Source organism: Microtus pennsylvanicus, chromosome 14, assembly GCF_037038515.1.
Source record: "Microtus pennsylvanicus isolate mMicPen1 chromosome 14, mMicPen1.hap1, whole genome shotgun sequence".
Classification (NCBI taxonomy): domain Eukaryota; kingdom Metazoa; phylum Chordata; class Mammalia; order Rodentia; family Cricetidae; genus Microtus; species Microtus pennsylvanicus.
The window spans coordinates 18,567,398-18,592,237 of NC_134592.1; the positions used below are offsets into that span (position 1 = coordinate 18,567,398).

Genomic DNA, 24,840 nt, shown 5'->3' on the forward strand with positions numbered 1-24,840 from the left:
GAGACTGCCCAGCTTCGGTTGAGGAAGATTTCTCAACTTTTTAAAAAGTTCACCGCTAACCTCTCTTCAGACCTGGCCATTATGGCATTGTCAGTTATTTGGAGACGTTCTGCTATTAGCAAAAAAAAGTAAGATTTCCTGCTCCATTTTTCTGCGTTGAAAGAAAGAAAGGAAGATAAAACACAGGAAGTCATAAAAAAAAGGAGGGTGTGTGAAACGTAACCAATAACTTGAAAAAATTTAAGGCGTTCACTGGTGGGTAACTGTTCAAAGCAACGTTATTAGCAGCAGATTAAGAACATTTGCTTGACTGCAGGCTCACACTCTCCCTCCACCCCTCTAAAAGAAGAAAAAGAAGGGAAAGAGATTTGGAAAATGTTGTAGTTAGGGATAATAATGGGAAACTCCTCAGCTGTGGTTGTTGTAACATAGAAGTTGTTACTCAGGAGCCTTCCATCCTGTTAAAAAGCGTGGGATTTATAGGGGTGGAGTTAGTGGAGAGTTTGGGGAAGCAAATAATCCGGGGTTTAGGGACTCCTTCAGGCCACCTCTTCTTGGCATTAGCCTTTAGAATTTTTTTCTTGCAGGGCCATGTTGCCGGCAGTGTTTGTTGAAAACAAAAGAAAACATGGAGAATAGCATGTTAGTTCCTTGGGGAAGCTGCTGACAAATAAGCAAATTAAAAAGAAAGAGAGCAGTGTGTTGTCATAGCAACAGTGCAATTAAATTACTTTACTGTCAGCCATGATATAATTTTCCTGTTTGGAAGCTCAGGAGACATAAAACTTTCATTTGGGGCTAAAGTTGACTTAACTGGCTGGGTAGTTCTCTTTTGTGTGGCTATGCTGGCAGTTAGACCCTTTTCTAGGGGACTCCGAGGAAGCTCTGAGACAAGCTGGCCCTGATTTTTTTTTTTCCTCATGAGGAAGTTAAAGGCAGTATCAGTCTGGATTCAGTAACATCTCCAAAACTGAAGATACAAGCTAATAATTTTTTTTTGATAACATAGATTAGCTCCCTTGTTTGATAGAAATATTTCCGTGGATGAATGGGTTGGGCTGTGAAGCCCTGTGGTGATTTTTTTTTTTTCTCTTTAGAGTTTGCATCTTGCATCCACTTGGGAGCTGTGGCCCTTGCATCTCTGATGTCTGTCCAGCCGGTAGGCGAGTGCTGCAGCATGCTGGCACTGTGCCTGGTGTTTGCAGCTCTGCATCATGCTTTCTAGAATGCAGTTCTAGAACTTCCTGCACTGAAACTTCCTGTGCTGTGTTAGTGGATAGTTCGAGGTGTGGAACGACCAACCATTTGTTTGCTTTCTCTAGACACAGTGCTTATAATCCCTCACTGAGCCAAAAGAGAGATACTGTTCTTAAACTAAGGCCGTAGTTGTAACTCTGCACACACGGAGTGAAAGATCCGTTGTCCTTTTTATCTTGTGTTGTGTTCCTGAGGGTTGTGTCTGTGGGGTTTTTCTGTTTGTGAAGCTGCCATCTCCTTGTCTTTTCTTGTCAGATAGAGATAGTTTTGCTGTCTGTTCTAGGTCACTGATAGGGGATGCTGATGGTCGGGGGAGAGTCTGCTACGTTTTCTGTTGAATTCGCCTTTCTGTTTTGAAGTTTCTAATTGCTCTCTCAACTTCATTTTCTTCACGAATTCTAGTTCTAGTTAGTGGCGTATTTTTCATTCCCGTTTGTTTTTTTAGTGCCCGAGGTTACATGCTTTTTCTATCTAGGTGTGATGTCCTTACTTCCTCAAGTTGTTTTGTAGTCTGAAGAATTCCTTGTTGTCCTTGTTTACACTTTTCAAATGTAATTAAAGTTGCAGTTTTTCCTTATGATTTTTTTTGTAGGACAGAATAAAACCAACCAATCAAACCAATGGTTTCTGGTTGCCGTTTCACCTCCAAGACCCTGAGGTGGGTCTTTTTATAGGATTGGAAGTAACTCTCTTTGCCTTCCCTCTCATCTCATTATTTTTCCTTACATTCAAAAAGATCACATTTATTATATATGCACATAAGTGAACACACATATATGTATACATGTGTGTATATATGCACATGTATGTCTCTATGTATATATGGGAGTGTGTGATTGCCACAGAGCACATGTGGAGCTCAGAGGACAAATTGCTGGAGTTCCTTTTGCATCCTGTAGGTCTGGGAGCTTAAACTCAGGCTATGGGGCTCAGCAGCCAGGGACTGTAGCTGCTAAGCTGTCTCGTCCACACTCTTTTCTTTTTGAGATTGGATCTCCTGTAGCCCAGCTTGGCCTTGAACTCTCAATCTCTTCCTTTTTGATTTTTCAAGACAGGCTTTATTCTGTAGCTTTAGAGTCTGGAACTAGCTCTTGTAGACCGGACAGGCCTCGAACTCACAGAGATCCACCTGCCTCTGACTCCCAAGTGCTGGGATTAAAAGCATGCGCCATCCTTGCCCAGCTGAACTCTGAATCCTCTTGCCATAGCCTGCAGAATGCTGGAATTGCAAGTGTGCTGGGATTACAGTTGAGTGAGCACCTTCAGACCTGGCATTTCTACTTTTCTTTCTGAGGAGGATAAACAATGAGACTGGAAATACAAAACCACAGTAATTGTCTATTACAACTATTTTGTTGGGTTTATCCTGAGTCTTTAAAGAAATCTGCATGTTATGGATGTGTGTGCATTGTCATAGAGGATCAGAGATGCCAAATAGTAATGTTCTCTCTCCTCTGGTCACAGGGAGCAACTGGAGACCCAAGGAGAAGCTGCTTATGATGAATTTGCGCATTAAAAGTGCCACCTATGTCTCCAGTTGTCACCATGCTGCTAACATACTGAGCTCATTTTTCTTCATTGTGTACTGTATGGTGGGCTTGTGTGACTCCCATGTGGGTGACCTAGGAGGCCATCACCATGTAACTGAGACCCGGATGGGGGAGAGGGAGTTAGGCGGGACCTGACTCTGATTTCTGTTCTGCATTTCTCCAGCTCCTCACTTCTCTTTGCTGTCCTTCCCAGGAGCCTTCACGTAAATGGGTCCAGTCATGCCTGCCAGTAAGAAGCCGGAGAGCTCAGGAATCAGTGTGTCCAGTGGACTGAGTCCCTGTTACCGGGGCAGCGGATTCTCCAAGGCCCTCCAGGAAGATGATGACCTGGACTTCCCTCTGCCTGACATAAGATTAGAGGAGGGGACCATGGAAGATGAAGAGCTGACCAATCTGAACTGGCTGCATGAGAGCAAGAACTTGCTGAAGAGCTTTGGGGAGTCGGTCCTCAGGAGTGTCAGCCCCGTCCAGGACCTGGATGATGACACTCCCCCCTCCCCCGCCCACTCGGACATGCCCTATGATGCCAGGCAGAACCCCAACTGCAAGCCCCCTTACTCCTTTAGCTGCCTCATATTTATGGCCATCGAGGACTCTCCGACCAAGCGCCTGCCAGTGAAGGATATCTACAACTGGATCTTGGAACATTTCCCGTATTTTGCGAACGCACCTACTGGGTGGAAAAACTCAGTGAGACATAATTTGTCGTTGAATAAGTGTTTCAAGAAAGTGGACAAAGAGAGGAGTCAGGTATGTTGCCTGGGTCACCTGGAAATGGATTTATTTTTTGTTTTAACCTCAAAAGTTTTTTTTTTTTGGCATTAAAAATGAATGCATAGTCACCTTGCTGAAGTAATTATGAGTGAATAATTTGACACCTTAGATAGTTGTGAAAAACTATCTTTTCTTACATGTATTGGGTAATGCTTTTTTTTTTTTTGTTCTTGGGGGATCAGTTTCTTTACAGGGTACCGTGATATAATTTCACATAATCTTACAAATGAGGTTTGTAATTTTACAATTCACTGTCTTCATGTCTTCCTTACACGTGGTTGGGCCGGTTTGGTTTAAAATTCAAAGATCTATGTGTCATTACACAGTCTGTTAAACGGGGAGGCTTTATTTAAGGAAAATTGACTCTTTTTGAATATTGGAAAAAGACACTGGAATAAGTGGAAGATGATATATTTTTAAGACTTGAATATACTTATTTATCCTAAGGCCAATCAGAGACTGGAAGTGTGGGTGACTTTTATGAAATCTACTAGTATGAGTCCTGGCTTCGGTTGAGGTTCCCATTAGAGACTGGCTTTAAAACGTTTGAAGTTTTTTTTTTTTTTAATTATTTTTTACTTTGGGTGTGTGTGTGTGTGTGTGTGTGTGTGTGGTATGTGTGTGTCTACGAACATATATACGAAAGTGCAGGGGCTTTCAGAGGCCAGGGGTATCTGAAGCACTTAGAGCTCAATATACAGTTAGTTGGTCATGAGCCATCCAGTGTGGGTCCTGGGAACTGGACTTGGGTCTGCTGCCAGGCTGTGGGCAGACTATGGGCACTCTTAACTGCAGAGCCATTGGTCACAATACCGGTTACGTCAGGGGTGTGCTTGTCTCTATATTCATGAGCTGCCTTCTTTTCTGGAGCCTTAGCTTTGTGTGTATCTGTGATGATCAAGGTGCCTCTCCTAGGGCACCTTGATCCGTTATCCTTGGGAACTCAGTCTCTCCATTTTCTAAGTGTTTGGAAACCAGTCCCAGGACTTGACTGAGTTCCATTCTTTCAGATAATTTAAAAAACTTAAAAACTGCTCTCCTTCAAAGAGCCAGGCTGTGACATTAAACACATTTGTATAGGTTACTTGTTAGAGGCAAGAGCGAGCGGGAGAGCCTGAACCAACAGTTCTAGGCTTAGAATGTGGACCAGGAAGCGCTCAGCCGGCCCCGGGAGCCGCTTGCCACTGAAGAAACCGTGAAAGGGGCCTTTAGCTCCATGTCATCCCTTCTGCAGGTTACAGCATGCCTGCCTCTCCGTGTCTGACACAGCGCCACTGCACATAAAAGTAATTCAGCTAGTGCGTGCACAGTCTGAAATGTTACACTGGACCAGCTCTAAGTGTGCCGTGAGACTCTCAAAGACGATTGATTCATCATCCTGCCCTGCTAGCAAGCACTGGATGGTGTCCGCAGAGCTTACCAGGAGGGTCTGCCGAGCCCCAGTGGGATTCTGGGGGACTCATTTTTCCAGGGGTGTTGGCTGTCAATCTGGGCAGACGCTGATACCTGTTGACAGGGAGTGTTTTGAAGGACCTGAGATTGTTAATCTTCCAGATTGTTGAGTTCTGGCTTTGCAGCTCAGGTGCTGACCTGTATTGACATGTTTTTGATCAAATGCCAGTCAGTTTTGTGGCTGAAAGTCAGTTCCCAGCGTTTTGATGCTGTTAAAACAAAGCTACAGTTGTGAGTTGCCCCCCCAACCCCTGTCAACCCCCACCCTCCCCACTTTTCTTCTCCTTCCTTGGGTGAGCAGGAAGTCTCTGGTGACTGACTGTTCAAGTGTCAGGCATACTCAGTATTGCCGGGCCCTAACCCTGGCCTGTTTCCTGGGGGTTTTCTCCTGGATTTGCTGAGTAAAAGGGAAGGCATCCTTGCTGATACATTGCCCAGTGAGAGTCCCCTGGGCTCTGTAGATACACTTGTCTTCTTCCTAGGGAGTTTTACTTTGGCACTAGGTTCAACTCAACACAAATGGCTGAGCACACCCAAATGTTTGTGAGGAACACTGTAGATGAAGGTGAGGATAGGAGCCAGGCTCACGTTACACCCACCCAGTTAGCCAAGGCTTCTTCCTTTCTGTTTGTTTTTATGTTTTGATATGTTTTGGAAACTGGAGAACAGTTTTAAGCTTGGCATAGCAGTGGGAATGTGGAATCCAGTGTGATCCTCGTCCCCGAGGGCTTGGAACGTAGACCCTGCTGGACAACTGTTTGGCTGGGCCCTTGGAGCAGGAAGGAACAGAGATTGCATCAGTCACCGAAGGCACCTCAAACTGTTACCATTTCTCAGGCCCCTCCCTGGAGATTTGGTTCTGAGGCTGGGAAAGTTGGTTGTTCAGAGGCTTCCAGGTGCCTAGGTAAGGCCCCTGAACCAGGGAGGGGTCTTTCAGGGCTCAACTTTTCCTGTGCTGGTTTGTTTGTTTGTTTTTGTTTGGGGGGGGGGACACCACACGACACTTTAGCCTAGGCTGGCCTTGAATTCAGCTATGGGTGACCTTGAATCGACCCTTTTGCCTCCGCACCCTAGTGCTGGGATTACAGGCTTGTGTTTGTTTGTTTGCTTTTTCTAAGTACTCAGATTTTATCAGGAACCTTGTCCCACTATAAAGTCAAGAGAAAATACAGCTTTGCTTTCGTTTTGCTTCTCAAAGTGCTTCAAAAGACACATTAAATTAGTTGTTGTTGTTTGATCTGTCTGGCAGAAGTGGATAGAATAATATGAATTTGTGTTCCTGTCACCCCGTGATCCACGGCTAGAGTTAGTGTTTAACGAGAATTGTCTGGTTTCATTCATTTTCGTTGCTGTTGCGACTACTGAAGTACTTTGAAGACAACTGAGATTGTGAGTCATTTTATTTCAACAGGCTATAGTGTGCAGGAGACAAAGACATAGTTCGGTCCGTAGTCGCAATGGGAGTGTGTCTGTCTAGTCCTCATTCCCCCATCCCAGGCTCCCAACTACTCCCCCAAGTGAAGAGACGTTGCCTAAGCCAGGTATTCAAATACCCAAGATAGTTAAGTGTTTGAATTAGGACCCCAACATGGTTTAAGCATGGTTCCACTGGTTGGGACGTTTTGTTCGGGTTTTCATTTGTTTGTTTGATTCTGTTGCACCACATCCCTTCCTTTCCCACTATTTCTTTCCCTGTTTGAGACAGGGTTTCTCTCTGCAGCCTTGGCTGTACTGGAACTCAAGGATCTGCCTGTCTCTGCCTCCAAAGTGCTGGGAATAAAAAAGCCTGTGCCAGCACTACCCTCCTCTCCCTCCCTCCTGTGTAAAGACACCCATCTCTTGGTCTTCAAGCATCTTGCATCCTGCCTGCCTCCTTGTGGTGTCCTTGAATTTGTCTCCACACTACTGGGAGGGAAGTGAACTCAGACTGTCTGCTGACTCCCAGGCTCCTTCCCTGGGAACTCTGTGTAGAAGAAGGTCCGTACCCCTGAAACCTGCTTAACTTGCTTGGGGGATGCCGCCGTCAAGCCTGGTTCCTGTGGGTTGGCTGTTGCCTATTCTGTGAACTTCCACATCTTTTGTCTTTTGTCCTACCAGGTTATCAATGGGTGATCTTCGCTCAGATCAATCAAGGTCATATTGTTGTTCTTTTAAAAGTCTGGGATCATGTTCTTTTTTTTTTTTTCCTTTTTCTTTTTGACACAAGCCTTAGGACTTGTACTTAGCACGCACTGACTTCTCTGGGGACTTGAAAATGAGAAGTAAAAAATGCAGTTAATTTTTATAGACGAGACGAGAATGGAGCAGGTATGTGCGTTTCTATTTCCGTGCTTTTATTTGTTTCCCCTCTTGCTGTTTTAACAAAAAAATACTGTCGTCACCAGAAGGTTTATAAAGGAAACACAGTGGTTTATAAACACAGAAGTTTATAAAGGGGTACACAGTGTGCTTGTAATGTATGAGGCCGACTGCTTTGAATACAGCTTTGGCCTGCAGAGGTGGCCGCGTGGCATCGCTGAATGGGACTGAGGAGGGAACAGGACTCGGATTCTGGTGTTGGTGGTTAGCGGTGCCTGGACATCTTGGTACCTTAGTTTTCTTTTTTCTTTTTTTTTTTTGGTTTTTCTTGTGTGCAGAGGCAGTTGTTGGAAGTAGCTCAGTGCTGTTTAACCTTGGGGTCTTTGACGTCTGAGGCACTGTTGACCCACTACCTGAATTCGTTGGCAACATATTAAGTGCTAATGAATACTGTGTTTGTCTAGGGAGATTTCCTGAGATTTTGCTTAGGGTCCCCCGCCCCCAATTCCTTTTTCCTCTGTCTTTCATTCGATTGAGCATGCTAAGCAAGGTCATAATCACAGTGGCAGGGCCATACGATGCCTGGAGGGAACACTCGTGCCATTGCATAGGAGACAGGAACAGTCCCGATTAATTCTGGGAATGCAGCATAAAGAACTATAATCAAGTAAGTGTAGAGACTGTTTTTGTACTCTTGATGGAGCAAATGCTGTCTTTCCCAGTAGATGCAGAGACCTGCCTTTGCACCAAGCGTACTGCCTCTTGGCTACTGGTCTCAGTCCTTGTTCCAGCTCCCTTGCCTTCCAAGACCCCTGTGTTGGGGTTGGGCCTACTTAGCCCCCCTGCCTATGTAGGAAGCACGCATACATACTCTCCTCTTGTCCTTGTCTCTGATTATTCTGTTCTCTGAGCACCTCCTAGTGGATATGATTCTTTTTTTTTTAAAGATTTATTTATTATGTATACAATATTCTGCCTGCGTATGTACCTGCACCCCTGAAGAGGGCACCAGATCTCATTATATATGGTTGTGAGCCATCATGTGGTTGCTGGGAATTGAACTCAGGGCCTCTGGAAGAAGAGTCAGTGCTCTTAACAGCTGAGCCAACTCTCCAGCCTCCTCCCCCCCTTTTTTTTAAAAAAGATTTATTCATTATGTATACAATATTCTGCATGAATATGATTCTTTTGTTTTTTGTTTTTGGTTTTTTTGAGACAGAGTTTCTCTGTGCAGCCCTGGCTGTCCTGGAACTCATTCTATAGACCAGGCTGGCCCGCCTGCCCCTGCTTCCTGAGTGTTGGGATTAAAGGCATGCAACAGCATGAGCTAACACTTATGATGGTTTCCTTTATGCATAGTGACCTCTTATTTTTTTAATTTATTTATTTATTAAAGATTTCTGTCTCTTTCCTGCCGCCGCCTCCCATTCCCCCCCCCCCCTCTTATTTTTGCCTTCTTTTGGAACCCAGAAAATTTCTGTTTCCTGTGACACTGGTTAGTTTATCTGTGATCCCTTTAGGAGGAAGACTGCCCAGCCCTGCCTTGCCCTTACTTGCCGTGCCTTCCCTTGCCCTTACTTGCCGTGCCTTCCCTTGCCATGCCGTGCCTTTCTTCTTTCTTTGCTCACAGTGCTCTTTGGAGGACAGCATAGACCAGCCTGACGCATTAGCCGCAATGTCCGCAATGTCCTTTGGAATACGGAGAAATATGAGGTGGTGTGGGAGATGCTTCTGGGGCCAGTGACGGCCCATCAGTGCCTGCAAGGGGCTGCTATTTCCTGTTGGCTGTCTGATGGAGATTTTGGCATGTGAATGTACCATTCTTGCTCAGGACTCTCCTCTGCTCCCTGGTCCACGAGTTCTCTACCGAGTTCAGATGAGAGGTGCCAAGGATAGTGTAGAAGATAGGTAGAATTTATTTCAGAGTAAAGTGGGGTACCCAAAGGTGCCACCACATAGAGATTAGAGTGGACAATAGCCAGAGAGACCATTGTGCTGCATAAATGGACAGTAGTGCACTTTTGGAAGATAATTGAATGTACTTATTTACTCCAAGTCCAGTCAGACTCTTATGAAATCTGGTGTATTATGGGTTGAGGGAGACTATGCTGTTTCTTAGGGTCTGGTGCTGATGGTGTTCCTGGTGGGTGTTTCTTCCTAGGTGATTGATAGGCCCATTTGAGTTAAGCGTGTGTGTGTGTGTGTGTGTGTGTGTGTGTGTGTGTGTCTGTCCCGTGTCCGTCCATCTGTCTTTCTTACTGTCTAGCCTTGACTGGCCTTAAAGATGTGTGCCACTACAACTGACTACATTATTTTTAATTATGTCTCTGTGAGTGTTTGCGTCTGACTGCAGTTGTTGGAGGAGACCAACATCTGATTTCCAGAGCTGGAGCTACAGACAGTTGTGAGCTACCTGACAAAGATTCTGGAAACTGAACTCTTTGCAAGAGCCGTATTTGTTCTCTGGAGTCATCTCTCTAACCCCCATTTGGATTAACTCTTAAGGGACAATATTGTGTCTTTGTTCTTTACTGGATTGCCTCTGCCACACCGGAGCCTAGGGATCGTTTAGGCAGTTTGGACTATCACATCAAGTGAGAGCTCTTCTTTTGGATATTAAATCACAGGACAGAGTAGATTAAAAAATAGGGAGAGAAAATGTAGACCCTTTGAAGTCTAGCCACACCGGAGGAAATATTGACGGCCCTGACCAAAACCTTCATAGCTCTAGTCTCCCTGCCATATTTTTTTAAAATTGAGTTGTGTTTTTTGAGACAGGATCTCACCGTGTACCTCTGGCTAGTTTGGAGCTCCTTATGTGGACCAGGTTGACCTTGAACTCTGAGAGCTCTGCTTCCCTAGTGCCAGGGTGAAAGCTGTGTGCCACCCCACAGCTCTCGTATGGTATTTGAAATCTTTAGAAGCTGCATTTGTGCCTCCTCCTTTCACTGGGTACTTGGCAAGTTTTAAAAGATACTTTCTGATTCTCTTTAGAGACCGTGATACTTTCCTTTTCTTTTTTTTTCTTTTTTTTTTTTTTCGAGACAGGGTTTCTCTGTGGCTTTTTGGAGCCTGTCCTGGAACTAGCTCTGTAGACCAGGCTGGTCTCAAACTCACAGAGATCCGCCTGCCTCTGCCTCCCAAGTGCTGGGATTAAAGGCGTGCGCCACCATCGCCCGGCTACTTTCCTTTTCTTTAAAGTCTTCCTCGGCAGGGTCACAGGAGTTGGGGTCCAAAGCTGTTTGTGAAGGAGGAGGGGTGGTCTATCAGCGACCTCGCGACCTCAGGGAAAGCATGGTTAGTATCTGAAACTGGAAGAAGGTAAACTTGGAGCTCAGAGGCAGGCAGGCCACATGGTAGGACCTCTGGACAACTGTATGAGGGAGGCCTTCTAGCAAGGGTTAATATAGTACTTCATCAAAGGGGTAATTATTCTTCCACTGGCCTTAACATATCTTCAGGTGAATCAGCTCTGCTGGGGGTTTGGGTGGAGTAGGGGAGGCCTGGCCAGGTGACTGACATGTCTAGTAGCCAGCTTAGGTGTGTTGGTTAGTTTTCTTCCATCAACTTGGCACAAGCTGAAGTTACCTGAGAAGAGAGTGTGACAGCCGAGAAAACGTCCCCATTAAGAGTCTCTTGTTAGCAAGCCTTTGGGGGCATTTTCTTGATCACTGATTTAATGTGAGAGGTCCAGCCTACTGTGGTCAGTACCGTCCTCGGGCAAGGGGTCCTGGGCTGTATAAGGACTCAGCCCGAGCAAGCCAGGAGGAGCAGGCAGCAAGCAGCATCCTTCCATGCGCTCTGATTCGGCTCCTGCCTGGGCTTACCCCATGAGGAACTATAACCTGTACGTCAGATGCCCCTCCCTCCCCAAGTTGCCTTGATGTTAGTGTTTATCACAGCAATAGAAAACAAACTAGGACTGGAGGGGATAATGGTATAGAATGCTCTACTCTACTCTTTGGAGCAGATCAGAAAGTCCCGTCTCCACCCTGGGCCATAGTATTTCATTCTTGTGGGCTCCTGGCGTGGAAGGGGCAGTTTCAGTGTTTTCCTGTTACCAGGGCAACAGGAGGCAAAGTCCAAGCAGAACATGAGGGAGAGATCTGTCTTCGTTTGCTTCCAAGACTGACAATCCCTTTCTATCTATCTCACAGAAGTCTTTTCTTTTTTCTTTATATAAAAATTTTATTATTATTATGTGTATAATGTTTTGTCTGCACACATGTCTGTGCACCACATGCATGCCTGGCCCTGAAGGTCAGAAGAAGTTGCTGGATCCCTTGAAACTTGAGTTAAAGACAGAGGTGAGGCACCATGTGGGTACTGGAAATGAAACCTAAGTCTTCCAGAAGAGCATCCAGCTCTTGATCGCTGAGAGGGTGCCCCATCCTCTGATGGTATCTCCAGGCTAGCATCCTCTGTGGTCCCTCCAAATCCTTGACCCCTGCTGGCCATGTTTCCTGGCTGATCCTGTCCATATGTTCCTTCCATTCCCTATTCTTGTGGATGGGCTCTGTCTTCATCCTCTGTATAGCATGTGAAGACACATACCTACCTGTTATCCCTCTCAAGTCTAGCTGTTTGTCTGCTTGCTCGCTCGTCCATCCATCCATCCATCCATCCATCCATCCATCCATCCATCATCCATCCATCCATCATCCATCCATCCATCCATCCATCCAGTAAACTCAGCCCCCAGTTTTCCTTTTTGAAGTCCATAACTCTAGAGGTATAGAGTGAACTGTACTATTATTACAAGGGAATTGTACGTTTTTGTGAGTTATTAGCCTCACGAGTAAAATAACTTAGCCACTGGGGGTTGTAGCTCAGTAGTATAGCACTTGACCATCATGCATGAAATTCTAGGTTCAACCCCTAGTGGGCAGGGGCTTTAGAAAACGCCATCTTAGAAGGAAGCTCAAGGGTAGTTTTATTACCGTTTGAGAGGACAGGCACAGGGCAGGCAAGCTGTATATCCGTAGCTGCTGGGGGCAGGAGATGGGTAGGAGAAAAGCGATAGGCATGCCTCGTGAATTAGGGTCCAAGTAAGTAGGAAGCCTCAGCAGTGAGGCCAGTAAGCAGCTACATGGGGAAGAGAGAGAAAAAAAATCCAAACTCAGGGCAAGAATGTTTAGGACTTTGACCCATTTCTGAGGAAGAGACAGAAAGGGAAAAGAAAAAGTTGGGCTCTTTGAGTAGAACTTAGCAGAACAGTCAGTCTTGGCAGGGAAGGTGTGTGTAGTCGACTGGACGGGGGAAAGGGCTTCTTGGGCACACATACATTATCTCCTTAAGGGAGTAATTATTCTTTCCGTCACCTTAGTTTGTCTTTTATTGAATCAGCTTCTCATGATCTCCTGTACAGGTGATGGACAGGCCCTCTTGGATTACCTCTTAAAGGAGTTTATATAGTATGTAATATTTGGGACAGCTTGGAATGTCATGTTTCTGTCCAGGGCCAGAAAGCAGCATTCTATTCTTTTGACCTGGAGGAGGTAGCTTTCCCTTAGTGGGCCTCAACAAAGGGCCCCCAAATCCATCTTTTCATATGGTGTTTTGAATCCTAAGGAGGGGCAAAGCTGATACTCCTCTTTCTATGTTGCCAGGAAACAAGGAAGTGGGGTCCAAAGCTCATTGTGTCTATCCTCAGTGGGCTCAGAGCCTGCTGCCTGCCCAGCTACTGACAATAGTGAGCCCTGCTCACAGGGGGTTCCTGGCCTTATGAACTCTACCTACAGAGCCTTTTAGCTGGTGAAACTTCTCCAGGAAAGCCCTTGGTCTGTCATTTCAGTGCTCCATCTCCCTTTAACTCTGTGTCCTGCTTCTCCCATCTTCCCTTTCCTGGGTCCTCTGTTCATGTTCTGTGGGTCCCGCAGTGACCAGGAAGATTCTGATGTCCCCTGTGAGGCTCTGGCAAGGCCCCTGGGAAACTTGCCTCTCTTGGGCCGAGGGCCCCATCAGTCTGTATACCAGCATACCTGACTCCTGGTTGTGGAGAATCAAGGCTTTCTCAAGTCTGAGGCTTCTCCTCAGCAGACTGCCGACAGATTGCTTTTCTGCCCTTTCCTGTCAAGCTGAAAATGCCTTGGGGTTTCCCTTTGAAATCATTTTAGCTGCAGGATAGTTCTCACAGCAAGTAATAGGAGGGCCAGCACACCCGAAAGGCCTGCGGTTTGCTTCTTTCCAAAGAAGTGATGAGTGCTTAGATTAATCCGTGCTCTTAGATTTCATGTGATGCTGGGGCTGGAAGTCCGGGCTGCACTTGCTCTGTCGCCTGCCATGCCCACCCGACTCTCCACTCCGTCCTACAAGTCCTGCTCATTTGAATGCTGGCAAGATGGTGGGCAGTGGTAGCCTTCATGGAAAGTTCCACTGCTTTTGACACTTGAAACAGAAAATTTAAAAACCCTTTCAAGGTTGGCCAGGCGCTGTGGGTGCACACCCATAGGCCCGGCACCTGGGAGGTGCAGGCTGGAAGATCAGCACTGGGAGGGAGAGAGAGCAGCCTCTGTTGTGTGGCGAGCTTGGACGCAGCCTAGAGTACCTGAAATCCTGTCTTCAAACAAGACAGAAAAGCCCCCCAAACAGAAATAGGGAGCACGTGCTGCTACGGTAATGCGCGTCTCGTTGCCACTGGGTTTGTGGGCAGTTTTAATTTATTTGTGATTTCTCTCGGTGCATAATAAATATCTCGACTAGTCAGTCCTTTGTATTTCCTCCCACACTGGCTGGTCGGCAGTGTGTCTTCCAGTTGTACCTTCATGATAACAGGCCATTAGTGTCCTGCATCTTAGTAGCATCTTCAGGAGAAATTATTTGGTCGTGTTGAAGGGCCGAGGAAAAAGTGAGGTTTTGATTCTTGTTGTAGGCGCTAACATTCCAAGGAGACGGAATGTAGAATCAAAATGCACAAGCCACCGGTAGTCCCAGAAGCGTGCTGGACCAGTGCCTGATTGGTGCCAGGCTAAGGCAGCCAGGGAGGTTTTCCTTTGCAGAGCGTGGCCTTAGGAGGTCAGGAAAGGTGATGATGGGCAAGTTAATATTCCAAGAGGGAGGAAACAAACGCTCCTGCTGCTAGCAGAGCAGCTCTCGTGTGCCCTGTGTGGGATAGGAGCGGATAGGACAAGGCATGGCTGTTAGAGAAAAGGCAAATGCTGCTAACTTAAGCAAGCTAGCCAAGTGTTCCTCTGTCACAGGGACGAGTCTCCTGCTGTTATTTTTAGCGCGTTGCTGGTTTCTGTTCAAGTCTTTCATGGTCCAAGACGGCACCAGCTTGCACAGAGATGAAGGGAAAGACAAAGGGGGTCCTGTGGAATCAGCAGTTGTTAGGGACTTTTCCCATAATGTTGATTTTTTTTTTATCTCATTGGTTATGTTTTGCTCACATGATGTCTTTTAGCTACAAGGAAGGCTGGGAAATGTAGTTTTGTTGTGACCGTCTTTCTCCCTCCCCCACGCCCTCATTGATTCTATTACTAAGGCATATGGGGTCGTCTGTCACAAGGTCTGGCTACTGAGACTCATGCTGCTGGACAAGAGATTTGTTGGGACAGCGTCAGCATAAAAGGAAAGAGTGGCTGGAAGTTTCTGTAAATAACAGTGGGGACGTAGTGGAAGGGCGCAGGTGCAGGGACAACTTAAAGATGACAGTGTTTCTTTAAATGGTCCAGTTAACTAGAGTTTTACGTCAAGATACCCTGGTTCAGTTGCGTTGACTATCTGCATAAGCAGTAACCTGAGAGAGGTGAAGTTGGTACGCGTGCTAGGATGGCCAAGAAGGAAAGCAAGGAACTCATTGTTGAGGATGGAGTCACGCCTAATGTCCTTCTTTAATAATAACTTGATGGTTTGCTTCACGAGATTACAGGCAGTTTCCAGAACAGAGTGCAGCCTTTGATTCTGAGCTTGCTCTCCCGCCTGGGCTTGTTTGAGTACCTGCGCCTTGAACTCAGCAGGAGGCAGTAAATACAGGCGGAGCTCCTGGCTGCTCTTGCTTCTCTCCCCTTAGAGCTAGCTCCTAGGGTGTGTGGGCTCTCCTCTGGACCCTAGGGGCTCTAGTCCAGTGTTCCCCTCCACTCACTGGAGCTCTTTGAAGTGTCTCTTGGAAGGCTGTGTCTGCCCTCCTCTAGGGACAAGACCTCTAAGTGATTTAACTAATGTCATTGGCTGGAAGACACCCAGGTAGCAGAACCTTTGTATGTGCTGTTTTTAGACAGAAAGGTCAGATCATGTGAGTGCTGACTTCAGGCTGCCTGGCACAGAGCCAGGATGTAGAGCACCCCCCCCCCCACACACACACTGCTGGTGTAAGCCCTGAGATGCCGGGTGAATCAGCTGTAGATGATGTCATGTAAGGCCATAGATAGTGTTTGCAGCTAAGCTCTGAGGACCTCAAAGAACACTGAGTTTGCAAAGTGAAAATTAGGCTTTGTGTTTGCCAGGGAAAGTAGCCTCCTTCACTTTAGCAATGGTTCAGGAATGGTTGTGAACTGTCAGGTGCTGGATGACGACCACCCGGTGACCTAGACTGTCCCCAGAATGGGGTGGAGAAGAGGAGTGTGTGGTAGACAGCGCTTCCGTGTTGTGGGCCAGGCAGGTTGTGTCAGGTGAGGAAAGCTGAAGAGACTATCACAGTAGAAGGGGGCAGGAAGGAGGGAGTGGGGAGACTTTCCCGTGGAACTGACTGGGCTAAAACCCTGCAAAGAAAGACTCTGGGGCGGGAACAGCTGAGATGTCCAAAGAGCAGCAAGAAGGCTTCAGGAAGTGTATTAGAAACAGGAGAATCCGGCATTTAAAGGGATGGGAGCAGAGAGTTGTTCTGGCTTGTTGCAAGATCAGAATCTGTAGGCGCAGGTATAGGGACACACTTGGGTGGGGAGGTAGGGGAGGAGTTTGACAGTGTTCAGTCTGATAGAGGGTTTTGTTGTTAGAAATAGTCTTACCATGTAGCCCTAGCTAGTCTTCAGCTCACAGAAACCCATCTGCCTCGGCATCCCGAGTGCTGGGATTAAAGGCGTATACTACCATGCCCAGAGTCAATGTTTCTCTCTCTCTCTCTTTGTCTGTTTGTCTCTCACTCCCCCCTCTCCCTCTCTCCCTCTCTGTCTCTCTCTCTCTCGGTAGTTTTTAGATATCTAAATAGACTTATCAAATCAAGAGTTTGATATGTGTACTTGAAGCTCAGTGAGAAGTTGGAGGACATTAATGCATAGGTAATAGAAATGAGAATTCCTGGATTACCTCTCAATCAGGAAGAACAGTCAGATCTCTGTTTCAGTGCTTTGCTTTCTGCAGTAAGGATGCGACTTCTAAATGTGTCTAGAGTGGTCCTGTATCTCCGACATGATGAGAAGATGCACTCCAGCACACACCTATTTAGCATCCCATTTAGCAAAGTCCCCTACCCCAAGACTTCTGTGTTCCCTGGCCAGAGAAGGATTATTCTTGTATACGTGTCTCCATAGCAACGAGTTTGCAGTTGATATGGAAAGTAAGCAGTCGTCCTAGCAACAGAGTTACTGATGTGGTAGCTCCCTTGCTTTCCTGGAGTGGAGGGTGAGCTGACCAAACTAGCTCAAATGCATTATGAAAGGCTACACAGCCGGGCCCCGCTGGTGTGAAAACTAGCCTAGCTTTAAGAGAGATCGCAGCCCTCTCCTCTTCCGGAGGAAGGGCGCTCTTGTAATAAATCAGCCAAAAGTGGTTGCTGAAACCAGACAAAAGCAGTTGCTGTCAGTTGAACTAGATTATAAGAGGGTTTTCCTAGAGGAGTGGTTTTGTTTGCTTTGACAAAGCGCTATAGTCAGAGCGTATTTGGTTGCGATGAAAAGAGAGTCACCTCAGTTGGCTTAAGTAAAAGAACTTCTATCCCAGGGATATACCAATCAGTCCAGCAGCCAGAACCCAAGGGCAGCACAGCTCACCTCAGGTCTTGTGTGACCACACGGACACTTTGCACGGCCTCGTCTTTGTGTGGTGTGTTTGCCGTCATTTCAGATACCACCGAGACGTCCTGTTCTCCTCCTGGGCAGAAACAGGGACAGGTCTATGGACTCAGGACCGCTGCTGGGAAGGCTGCCTTTCTGGGGCTCCGTGGAGTGAGGCCTGGTATGAGGCATTAGTGTGAAACACTAATGTCAGCCTTGAACTCTGGAGGCTAAGGCAGGTGTCAGGTTCAAGGGCTTGAACCTGAATAAAGTAAGACCTTATTTCCAAAACCAACCAACCAACAGCAGAACACTCACTCTGAGGCAAAAGTGCTCAGGACTTTGGCAGGTGGAAGATATTAGCACACCAGGGAGCTTTAGGACTGCCCTAAGACCCCCTTCTGCTTCTTTACCGTACAGTAATGGTTAGATGTAGTGGTCTGTTTGACAGGATTCAGAAACACATGGGAAGAGAACCCCAGGAATAGAGTGTCTAGATCAGGTTGCCTATGGGCTTGTGTCTGTGGATTGTCTTGATTACACTCACCCACTGTGGGTGGCATCATTCCCTGGGCTTGGGGTCTGGGGTTAGATGAAAAGGAGAAAGCTAACTGAACGCTCACCCAGCATCCTCTCTCTGCTCTTGACTGCGGGGTCCCTGTAACGATGGACTGTGATCTGGAATTGGATGACGTGGACCCCCTTTGATCACAGCTCCTGGAGAGGAAATCAAGTCACATGCCCATGATGCTGCCACTTCTCTGTCCCCCGCTTACGTAGACCCGCAGTGGCTGTCCCCCAGCAACCACAGCTTTCTTTGGTGTCTCCTTCCTCCTGCCAGCTGCCCTCAAATGTCCTAGAGTCACGGGGAACTCGGGGCCCCTGATCCAGGGAGCAGTAAGTGCCAGCTGTCTTAATACACATTGTCCTAATTTTCCAGATCAAGAGATTGAGCAATTGTCTGACCACTGTGTACCAACCCATGTCATCATACTGTTTTCAAAATGGGGAGAAAAGTGATTGATTATTCTCTGCCAGGGACGAGTGATAGAGAAGTTTCACAAAAAACTCTGGTAGCCAAGACTGGGTGAAAATTAAAACAGACCGGGAAGGCACTGGGCGATTGCCAAGGGGTTGGCCAGTGGCCAGAGTTATGTGGGCTGGCACTTTGGAGGAGCAAATGGCCCATCCTGGATAGCAGTGTCTCACTGGAGGGGCCCGAGGAGAAGAAAGGGCTGCATGAGCTGCTGTCTTCTGAGGGTCAGCGCTGGGGCTGGTGACAGAAGGAGGATGTCCCTCAGGTCATCAGCATCGGCTTAGGCATAGAGTGTGACATTGGGAACAGAAATCTCCACAGGGTTTGTTGGGGGCTCTTTGGAACGGTGAGAGCCATTTGTATTTAGGGTCTCACAGCTTCCCAGCAACTGCAAATTAGCTAGCACAGGCTTTTTACACAGGGACTTGGAGGTTTCGAGAGCATCAATGACTTGGCCAGGCTCTAGGCTACCATCTGAGACTTTCTTCAGTTTTGAGGCAGATGGTTCCTGTGGAAAAGGGGCCAAAGTGTAACTTCTTGAAGGATGTACTGAGGAGCTGGGATGGACTCTATCCTGAAGGGCTGGGACAGGCTCATTGCGGAGCCCACGGCTGTTCCTGAGTGCAGGGTAATGACGGTGATTCCCCGGTGCCTGAGCTACTTCTTCTCCATCAATGGTTTCTATTGCCCAGAAATGCATGGAGAAAAAGACCACAGCTGCCCTGATTGCTGCTGTCCCTCAAGTTAACCAGTATGGACCAGATTTCTTTTTCCCTCCCTCCCTCCCTCCCTCCCTCCCTCCCTCCCTCCCTCCCTCCCTGCCTTCTTCCTTCCTTTCTTCTTCTTCTTCTTCTTCTTCTTCTTCTTCTTCTTCTTCTTCTTCTTCTTCTTCTTCTTCTTCTTCTTCTTCTTCCTCCTCCTCCTCCTCCTCCTCCTCCTCCTCCTCCTCCTCCTCCTTCCTTCTTTCTTCTTCTTGTAAGCTATTTTCCTTCTATTGAAAATGGATTTTCTCCCACACAAGACATCTTGATTAGTCTCCTTTCCTTCCTCCCCCTCCAGTCCCTCTCCACCTCCTCTCCCATTGGATCTACCCCTCTTCTGTCTCTCATAAGAAAACAAACAGGCCTCTAAAGGATAATATAAACTACAATAATATAAAACAAAAAACTAATACACCAGAATTGGGTATAGAGCAAGCAAACAGAAGGAAAAGGGAACAAGATTAGGCTCAAGAAACAAAGACCCACTCACTCACTCACACACTCAGGAAGCCCACAGAAACACCAAACTGGAAACCGTGATATGTCCACAAACCCTGGAGGGTAAAAGGGAAGAAGGAAAAAATTATAAATAAAATAAAATGAAAATACAGAAAATAATAAAGTAATTTTAAAAATGAAAAATTGCTGACATGACATTATGAGACAAGGAACCTCCAGAGATGCCCTTGAGTTTGTTTTCTTGAGAGAGGTTTGTTTCCCCAGTGAGACTCTCATGAGGGAAATCAGATTTTCATGTGTGAGCAGCTGTCGATTGGAGATGGCTTCAGGTTAGGGGTGGGGCATGTGCATGTCCACTTCTCCTTTCAGCTAGGGCTGCATCTGGTGCAGACCCACACGGGCCCTGTCAGTCCTGCTGATTTAGAGAGCCTTATTTCCTTGGTGTCCTCCATTTCGTCTGGCTTTTATGCTGTTTTTGCCTCCTCTTCCACAGAGTCTCTGAGCCCTGAGGGGAGGGATTTGATGTCGACATTACATTTTGGGCTGAGCGTATGGACCAGATTTCTATTCAAACAAGGAAAAAGTGTTGGGGAGTTGGTTCTTATTTTAAATGTCCTCGTTCTTAGTTTTCTTTAATGATTCTGTTTTGATGATTGTGGATTTGTACTGTTGGTGTGAGCCTGTCAACATCTTGACTGCTTTGCTGTTTCTGTGATCTATGGAGCGATGGAATGGGTCCCTCTCAGCACCGTCGCTGGGTTTGGTAGCTTGTAGGTTCAGGGGTTGGTTTCCTTTGGCATCGTAGGTGAGTACAGTGACGATAACCATCTTGTTCTTTGGGATTCAACCATGTTTATTGGGCTCTTAGAATATGGAGGGTTTTGCGCTGAGTACTGTGGAAGACACAAAGTATGTGACCTGGGTTCCTGTGGGACGCTTTGGGGTGACCTTGGATGTTTCTCTCTTCAGTTCCATACCTGATCACTGCCACTGCCCCCTGAGTGGCGCTCTATCCCACCCTCCCTAGTACACCGTCCCTCATCTCTTATTCTTCAAATCATCTACTTGCTCTTCCCCGATTCCCCATCACAGCGCCACCAGGACAGTCCAGCACACAGCCCTTTGCGTTCTCTGTTGCCTGCGGTGATGTGTCTTGTACATCTTGGATCACCGGCTTTTAGAATAACAGAGTGCTGGGATAATCCGGGAGGGCAGGAAGACTTAGTGAGAACTGGAGCTGTTGTGTGGGAATTGGGCATTTTCTGTGTGCGTGCGCACTTGAGTGGAGGCCAGAAGTTGACTTCAGGTGTCTTTGTCAATTGCTGTCCTACTGTGTTTTGAGACAGTGCCTTTCCCTGAACCAGGAGCCTGCTGATTCAGCCTACTGAGAGCCCCAAGGGTCCTCTCTCAGGCTCATGCCACCCCATCCCATTTCAACATGGGTGCTATGGAACTGAACGTGGTCCTTAAGCTCCTGCAGTAAACGCTTTAGTGACTGAACCACTCCCTGGCCCTAGTGATCTATTTTATAAGCCCCTCAAATGATTATGCTGAAGTTTGAAGAACAAGGAGAAGCTTCAGGGGTTCTGAGTGCTGTCGTTTCACTTTAATTAGGTAAGATTTTAATGATGTACAGGGAGCTGTAAAGTCCAGTGTAACTCTCCAAGGATTAGTGTGGATATCATATGTATCATCAGCTGTAAGCTGTGTGGTTTTACTTGGACTCTCCCACCCCTCCTCGGCATCTTAGTTAGGTTATTTTATAGCAAATCAGAGAGACCCTGTTCCTGTGTCACATCCATCTACGTCACTAGGGGACTTAAAGACACATGTAGCCTGCAACACCCACCTCCATTCCTGTTTACGACACAAGCGCTTAGTGTCAGAATGTACCCAGTCATTTAACAAGCACAGAATTCTCAATGCAAAGTTCTGTGGCATTTGATGGATGAGCCTCTTCATCTCTTGCTGGTCAGGGTCCCCTTGCTTGCTCCCAGCCCTTAAAAGAAACTTAGCTTCCTGCATGTCTTTTTCAGTCCTTTAGATTCTCCAGGCCTTCTGCTGTGATCAGGTCTCCACAGAGACACTGACTTCTGGTTGCACATGCTCTCCTTCTGCCTGGGCGCTCTCCCTCCTTTTCTCCATTGGATGCCATGTCTCTGCTTGGAAAACTCAGCTGGCCCCACACCTCTGCCAGATCTTGCTTAGACCCAGTTTATTTAAGGTTTATTTTTGTGTGTACGTGTGCATGTATGTAAGTACATGTGCGTGTGGATGTCTGGAAGTCAGAAGAGGCTGTTGGATTCCTTGGAACTGGAGTTACAGGCTTTTGTGAACCCCTGTGGGTACTGGGAACTGAACTCAGGTCTTCTGCAAGAGCAGCGAGTGCTCTCAACTGCTGAGCCAGTACTCCAGTTCATGTCTCCCATGCCAGGCTCCCACACAGCCTGTTCTTCATTTTGCAGTGAGTTCGCTGTCCCTTCCTGGTACTTCTCTCCCCACCCAAGACTCAGGGTAGGAAATGCATCTGGTTTGGGTCCCTCTTGTGTACAAGACCAAGTATGAAACCTGGCAAACAGTAGGTCCTCATGAAATATGACATCATGGAGAAACCATAGCAGTTAATTCAGGCATTTTCTAAAACCTAAGCTGAGCTCTGGAACACTTGAGCGTTGACTGTCACATGTGGGGAACGAAGGGCGCTGTTGGAGTTTGCTTCCCCTACACAGAACACTGCTTCTGATTCTTTTCTTAAAACACCATTGCCTCTGATCCTATGGGTCTGCCTAAATCACCTGTCTTTTCCATCTCTGATGGCCGACAGACACCTTCCTTCCTCTTGCTTCCATTACTGCCACACTCAGCACTGCGTGTGCTGCCGTGAGAGCTTTTTCCTGGTTGGAGAGAAGAGACAGTACACACAGAACTGGCCCTTCTGTGTGCCAGTTTCTTAGGTCCGCCCCTGTTAGAGTGAACTGGTGTGCAGTAACGCTCTTGGCCGCTGACGTTCTCTGTGAGGCTGTGGTGGAGCCTTGCTGGGATCCTGGAGGGTGATGTGGGTCAACAGATGCAGAGTCAAGGTCTGTGGAGGAAAAGCAGATGCTCAACACCAGCACAGCGGTGCACAGGACCTGCTCGCCTTTCTTCTCTCCCTTTCTCTAAGGACTCTAATTAACTGGGGAAGGACATGGCCTTATGGTATTCCCACGTGCTTCGTTTTCCTTTGTATGTCTTTTCATGAAATCGTCAAATATACTCTTGTTGCAAGTGACTTATCATTTCTACTGTGACCTCTGAGACTGCTCAAACTTGTGTGACTGTTTCACCTATTGTACAGAATGTCCTGGAAGGTTAGTCTTTGGCCCAGTCTGTATGCGGTGTCATGTCGCCCGCGAATTGGCACTTAGGTCCGTGCTGTGAGCACAGGGTGTGTTTGTTTCCTCTGGTATTAGGCGGAGAGTTCTAAAGTTTCTCAGAAGGTAAGGCAAGTGTGACCCACGGAAGCATTTCATTATTTGTTGTTGTTGTTTTTAAATTTTACCTAAATATCTGTTTTTATGAAGTCTGTGATCATTACTTTTGGTTTCTGGCATATTTTTTAAGGATTTCCTCCATCTGTAGAGATACATTTGAGAAGATTTCTTCCCTGAAATGAGATTAATAAGTAATAGTACTGGCATCACTCCTAAGTGATACTCTATACGTCTTGGAATTCATTCATTCATTCAGCCAGTGTGGATCTAATGCAATAGAACAGGCTCATATCAGGCCCAGCGGAGGAAGATGAGGATGTAGAAATGCCTCCAGAAAACTCCAGCCTGGTAGGAGAGCCCACTTGGAGATAGTGGTTGTGTAAGGTAGCTCTAGGAGGGTAAAGGAATGACCGCCGCCTCTGGGTCTTCGCGCAGACTGATGAGAGGGAGAGTATAGGCGACTCAGTGTGCTGGCCTGGTGTCAGGAGATCTGGTTCTGGAGCTGACTCGGTGGGGCCAGCTAGCTCACTGATCTTGGGCAAATCCTTGGGGCCAGCTTGCTCTCCCGTTGCTTGTGTTGTTCAGTCGGGACGTGGGAGCCAGCTCTTCTGAACTCGAGGTCTTAAGGGACTTTCTTAGATAAGGGTAGAGACATCAAGTACCTTCCTCTTTTCTTACTGGAGTTCTAAGGCCAGCCATCACCACGCGGGCACCATAGCATGTACACACATCTGGCCAGATGTTGTCCCATACATCGACCAACGGCTATGGTTTTTGTCGTTTCTGCCTGTAACATGGAGGGCCAGGCCTGCTTGTTGTTGGGGTTTTTGTCCTGCGCAGTTCCCCAGCTGTTTAGTCCCAGAGAAAAACCACACATAGGTCTCCATAAATATAAGCTGATTGGCCCATTAGCTCTAGTCTCTCACTGGCTAATTCTCACATCTTGATTAACCCATTTTTCTGATTTCTCTGTACTTCTTAGTAGTGTCCCCCTTATCCCAGGTCTGAGGCACGCTAGAGCTAGGTGAAGTTCAGCCTCCAAAAGTTCCTGGTCTAGGCAAGTTGGATTCCCGATTGTCACTCTCTCCTCCCTGCCTCTGAGAGGACAGGCTTGTGTCTCGGCAGGTGTGGTTGACTGCCAGGTGGCTGTTGTGTTACCTCCCTTGAGTCTTCTGAAGGCAATCTGGCTGATGTCCCTGCTGTGTGAAATCCTTGGCTGATATGCTTTCTGCTGTCTATTTGCCCTGGCATGGAGGGGTGGAGGCTTGTTGGGGGAGCTCCACACGCATCAGATGGGCAAGTCCTGTGCCTCTGGGCCAGGGCAAATCATGGGCGATGCTTATCCTCAGCATTTTGGAGACAGCCACAGGGGATTACAAATCACATATTCAGGCAGGAGGTTAGTCACATGATCTCATTGTTGGCGTTCCCAGGGTGCTTTGCATTTATTTTCCTAAGTGGGACTTGAGGGCTAAGTTGAGTTCCTCAGCAAAATGTACTTACTGCTTTCCAAGTTTCTGGTCCCTGTGAATGCGGCCTTCTTTGGAAATAGATCTTCAAAGATGTAATCAAGCTTAAGTGGATTGGGATGGTCCCTACTTGTGAGTAGAGGAGATACACCCAGATACACGGGGGAATGCCATGGGAGGTTAGGGGCAAACGTCTAGAACTATCAGAAAATGCACCTGAGTAGCCTTGATACCCGGCCTTGGCAGTCTTGTGTGGCTGTGGCCCTAGGAAGCAAATACAGTAGCAAGGGTGAGGGTGCCTCCCTCTGCCGAGACCGGCAGCACAAAGAATCCCCTCCAGGAAAGGTCCTTAGACTTGAGGCCGGTGGGGCTGTGTCCTTTC

The 24,840-nt window shown here is 47.1% G+C and overlaps 1 protein-coding gene across 12 annotated transcripts in view; it reads left to right on the forward strand.

Annotated features, from left to right (window-relative positions):
- The window catches only part of Foxn3 (forkhead box N3), a 370,612-nt gene that overhangs the window by 165,822 nt on the left and 179,950 nt on the right, over positions 1-24,840 (forward strand). For 9 of the 12 annotated variants that reach the window (XM_075948308.1, XM_075948297.1, XM_075948307.1 and 6 more), the window contains one exon: positions 3,001-3,557. In XM_075948308.1, coding sequence (XP_075804423.1) covers positions 3,015-3,557 — 543 coding nt within the window. In that variant the 5' untranslated portion in view covers positions 3,001-3,014. Of the gene's footprint in view, positions 1-11; positions 129-1,097; positions 1,160-1,893; positions 1,916-3,000; positions 3,558-24,840 lie in introns of those variants that run through there. The other 3 variants (XM_075948302.1, XM_075948304.1, XM_075948306.1) reach the window with 3 other exon arrangements.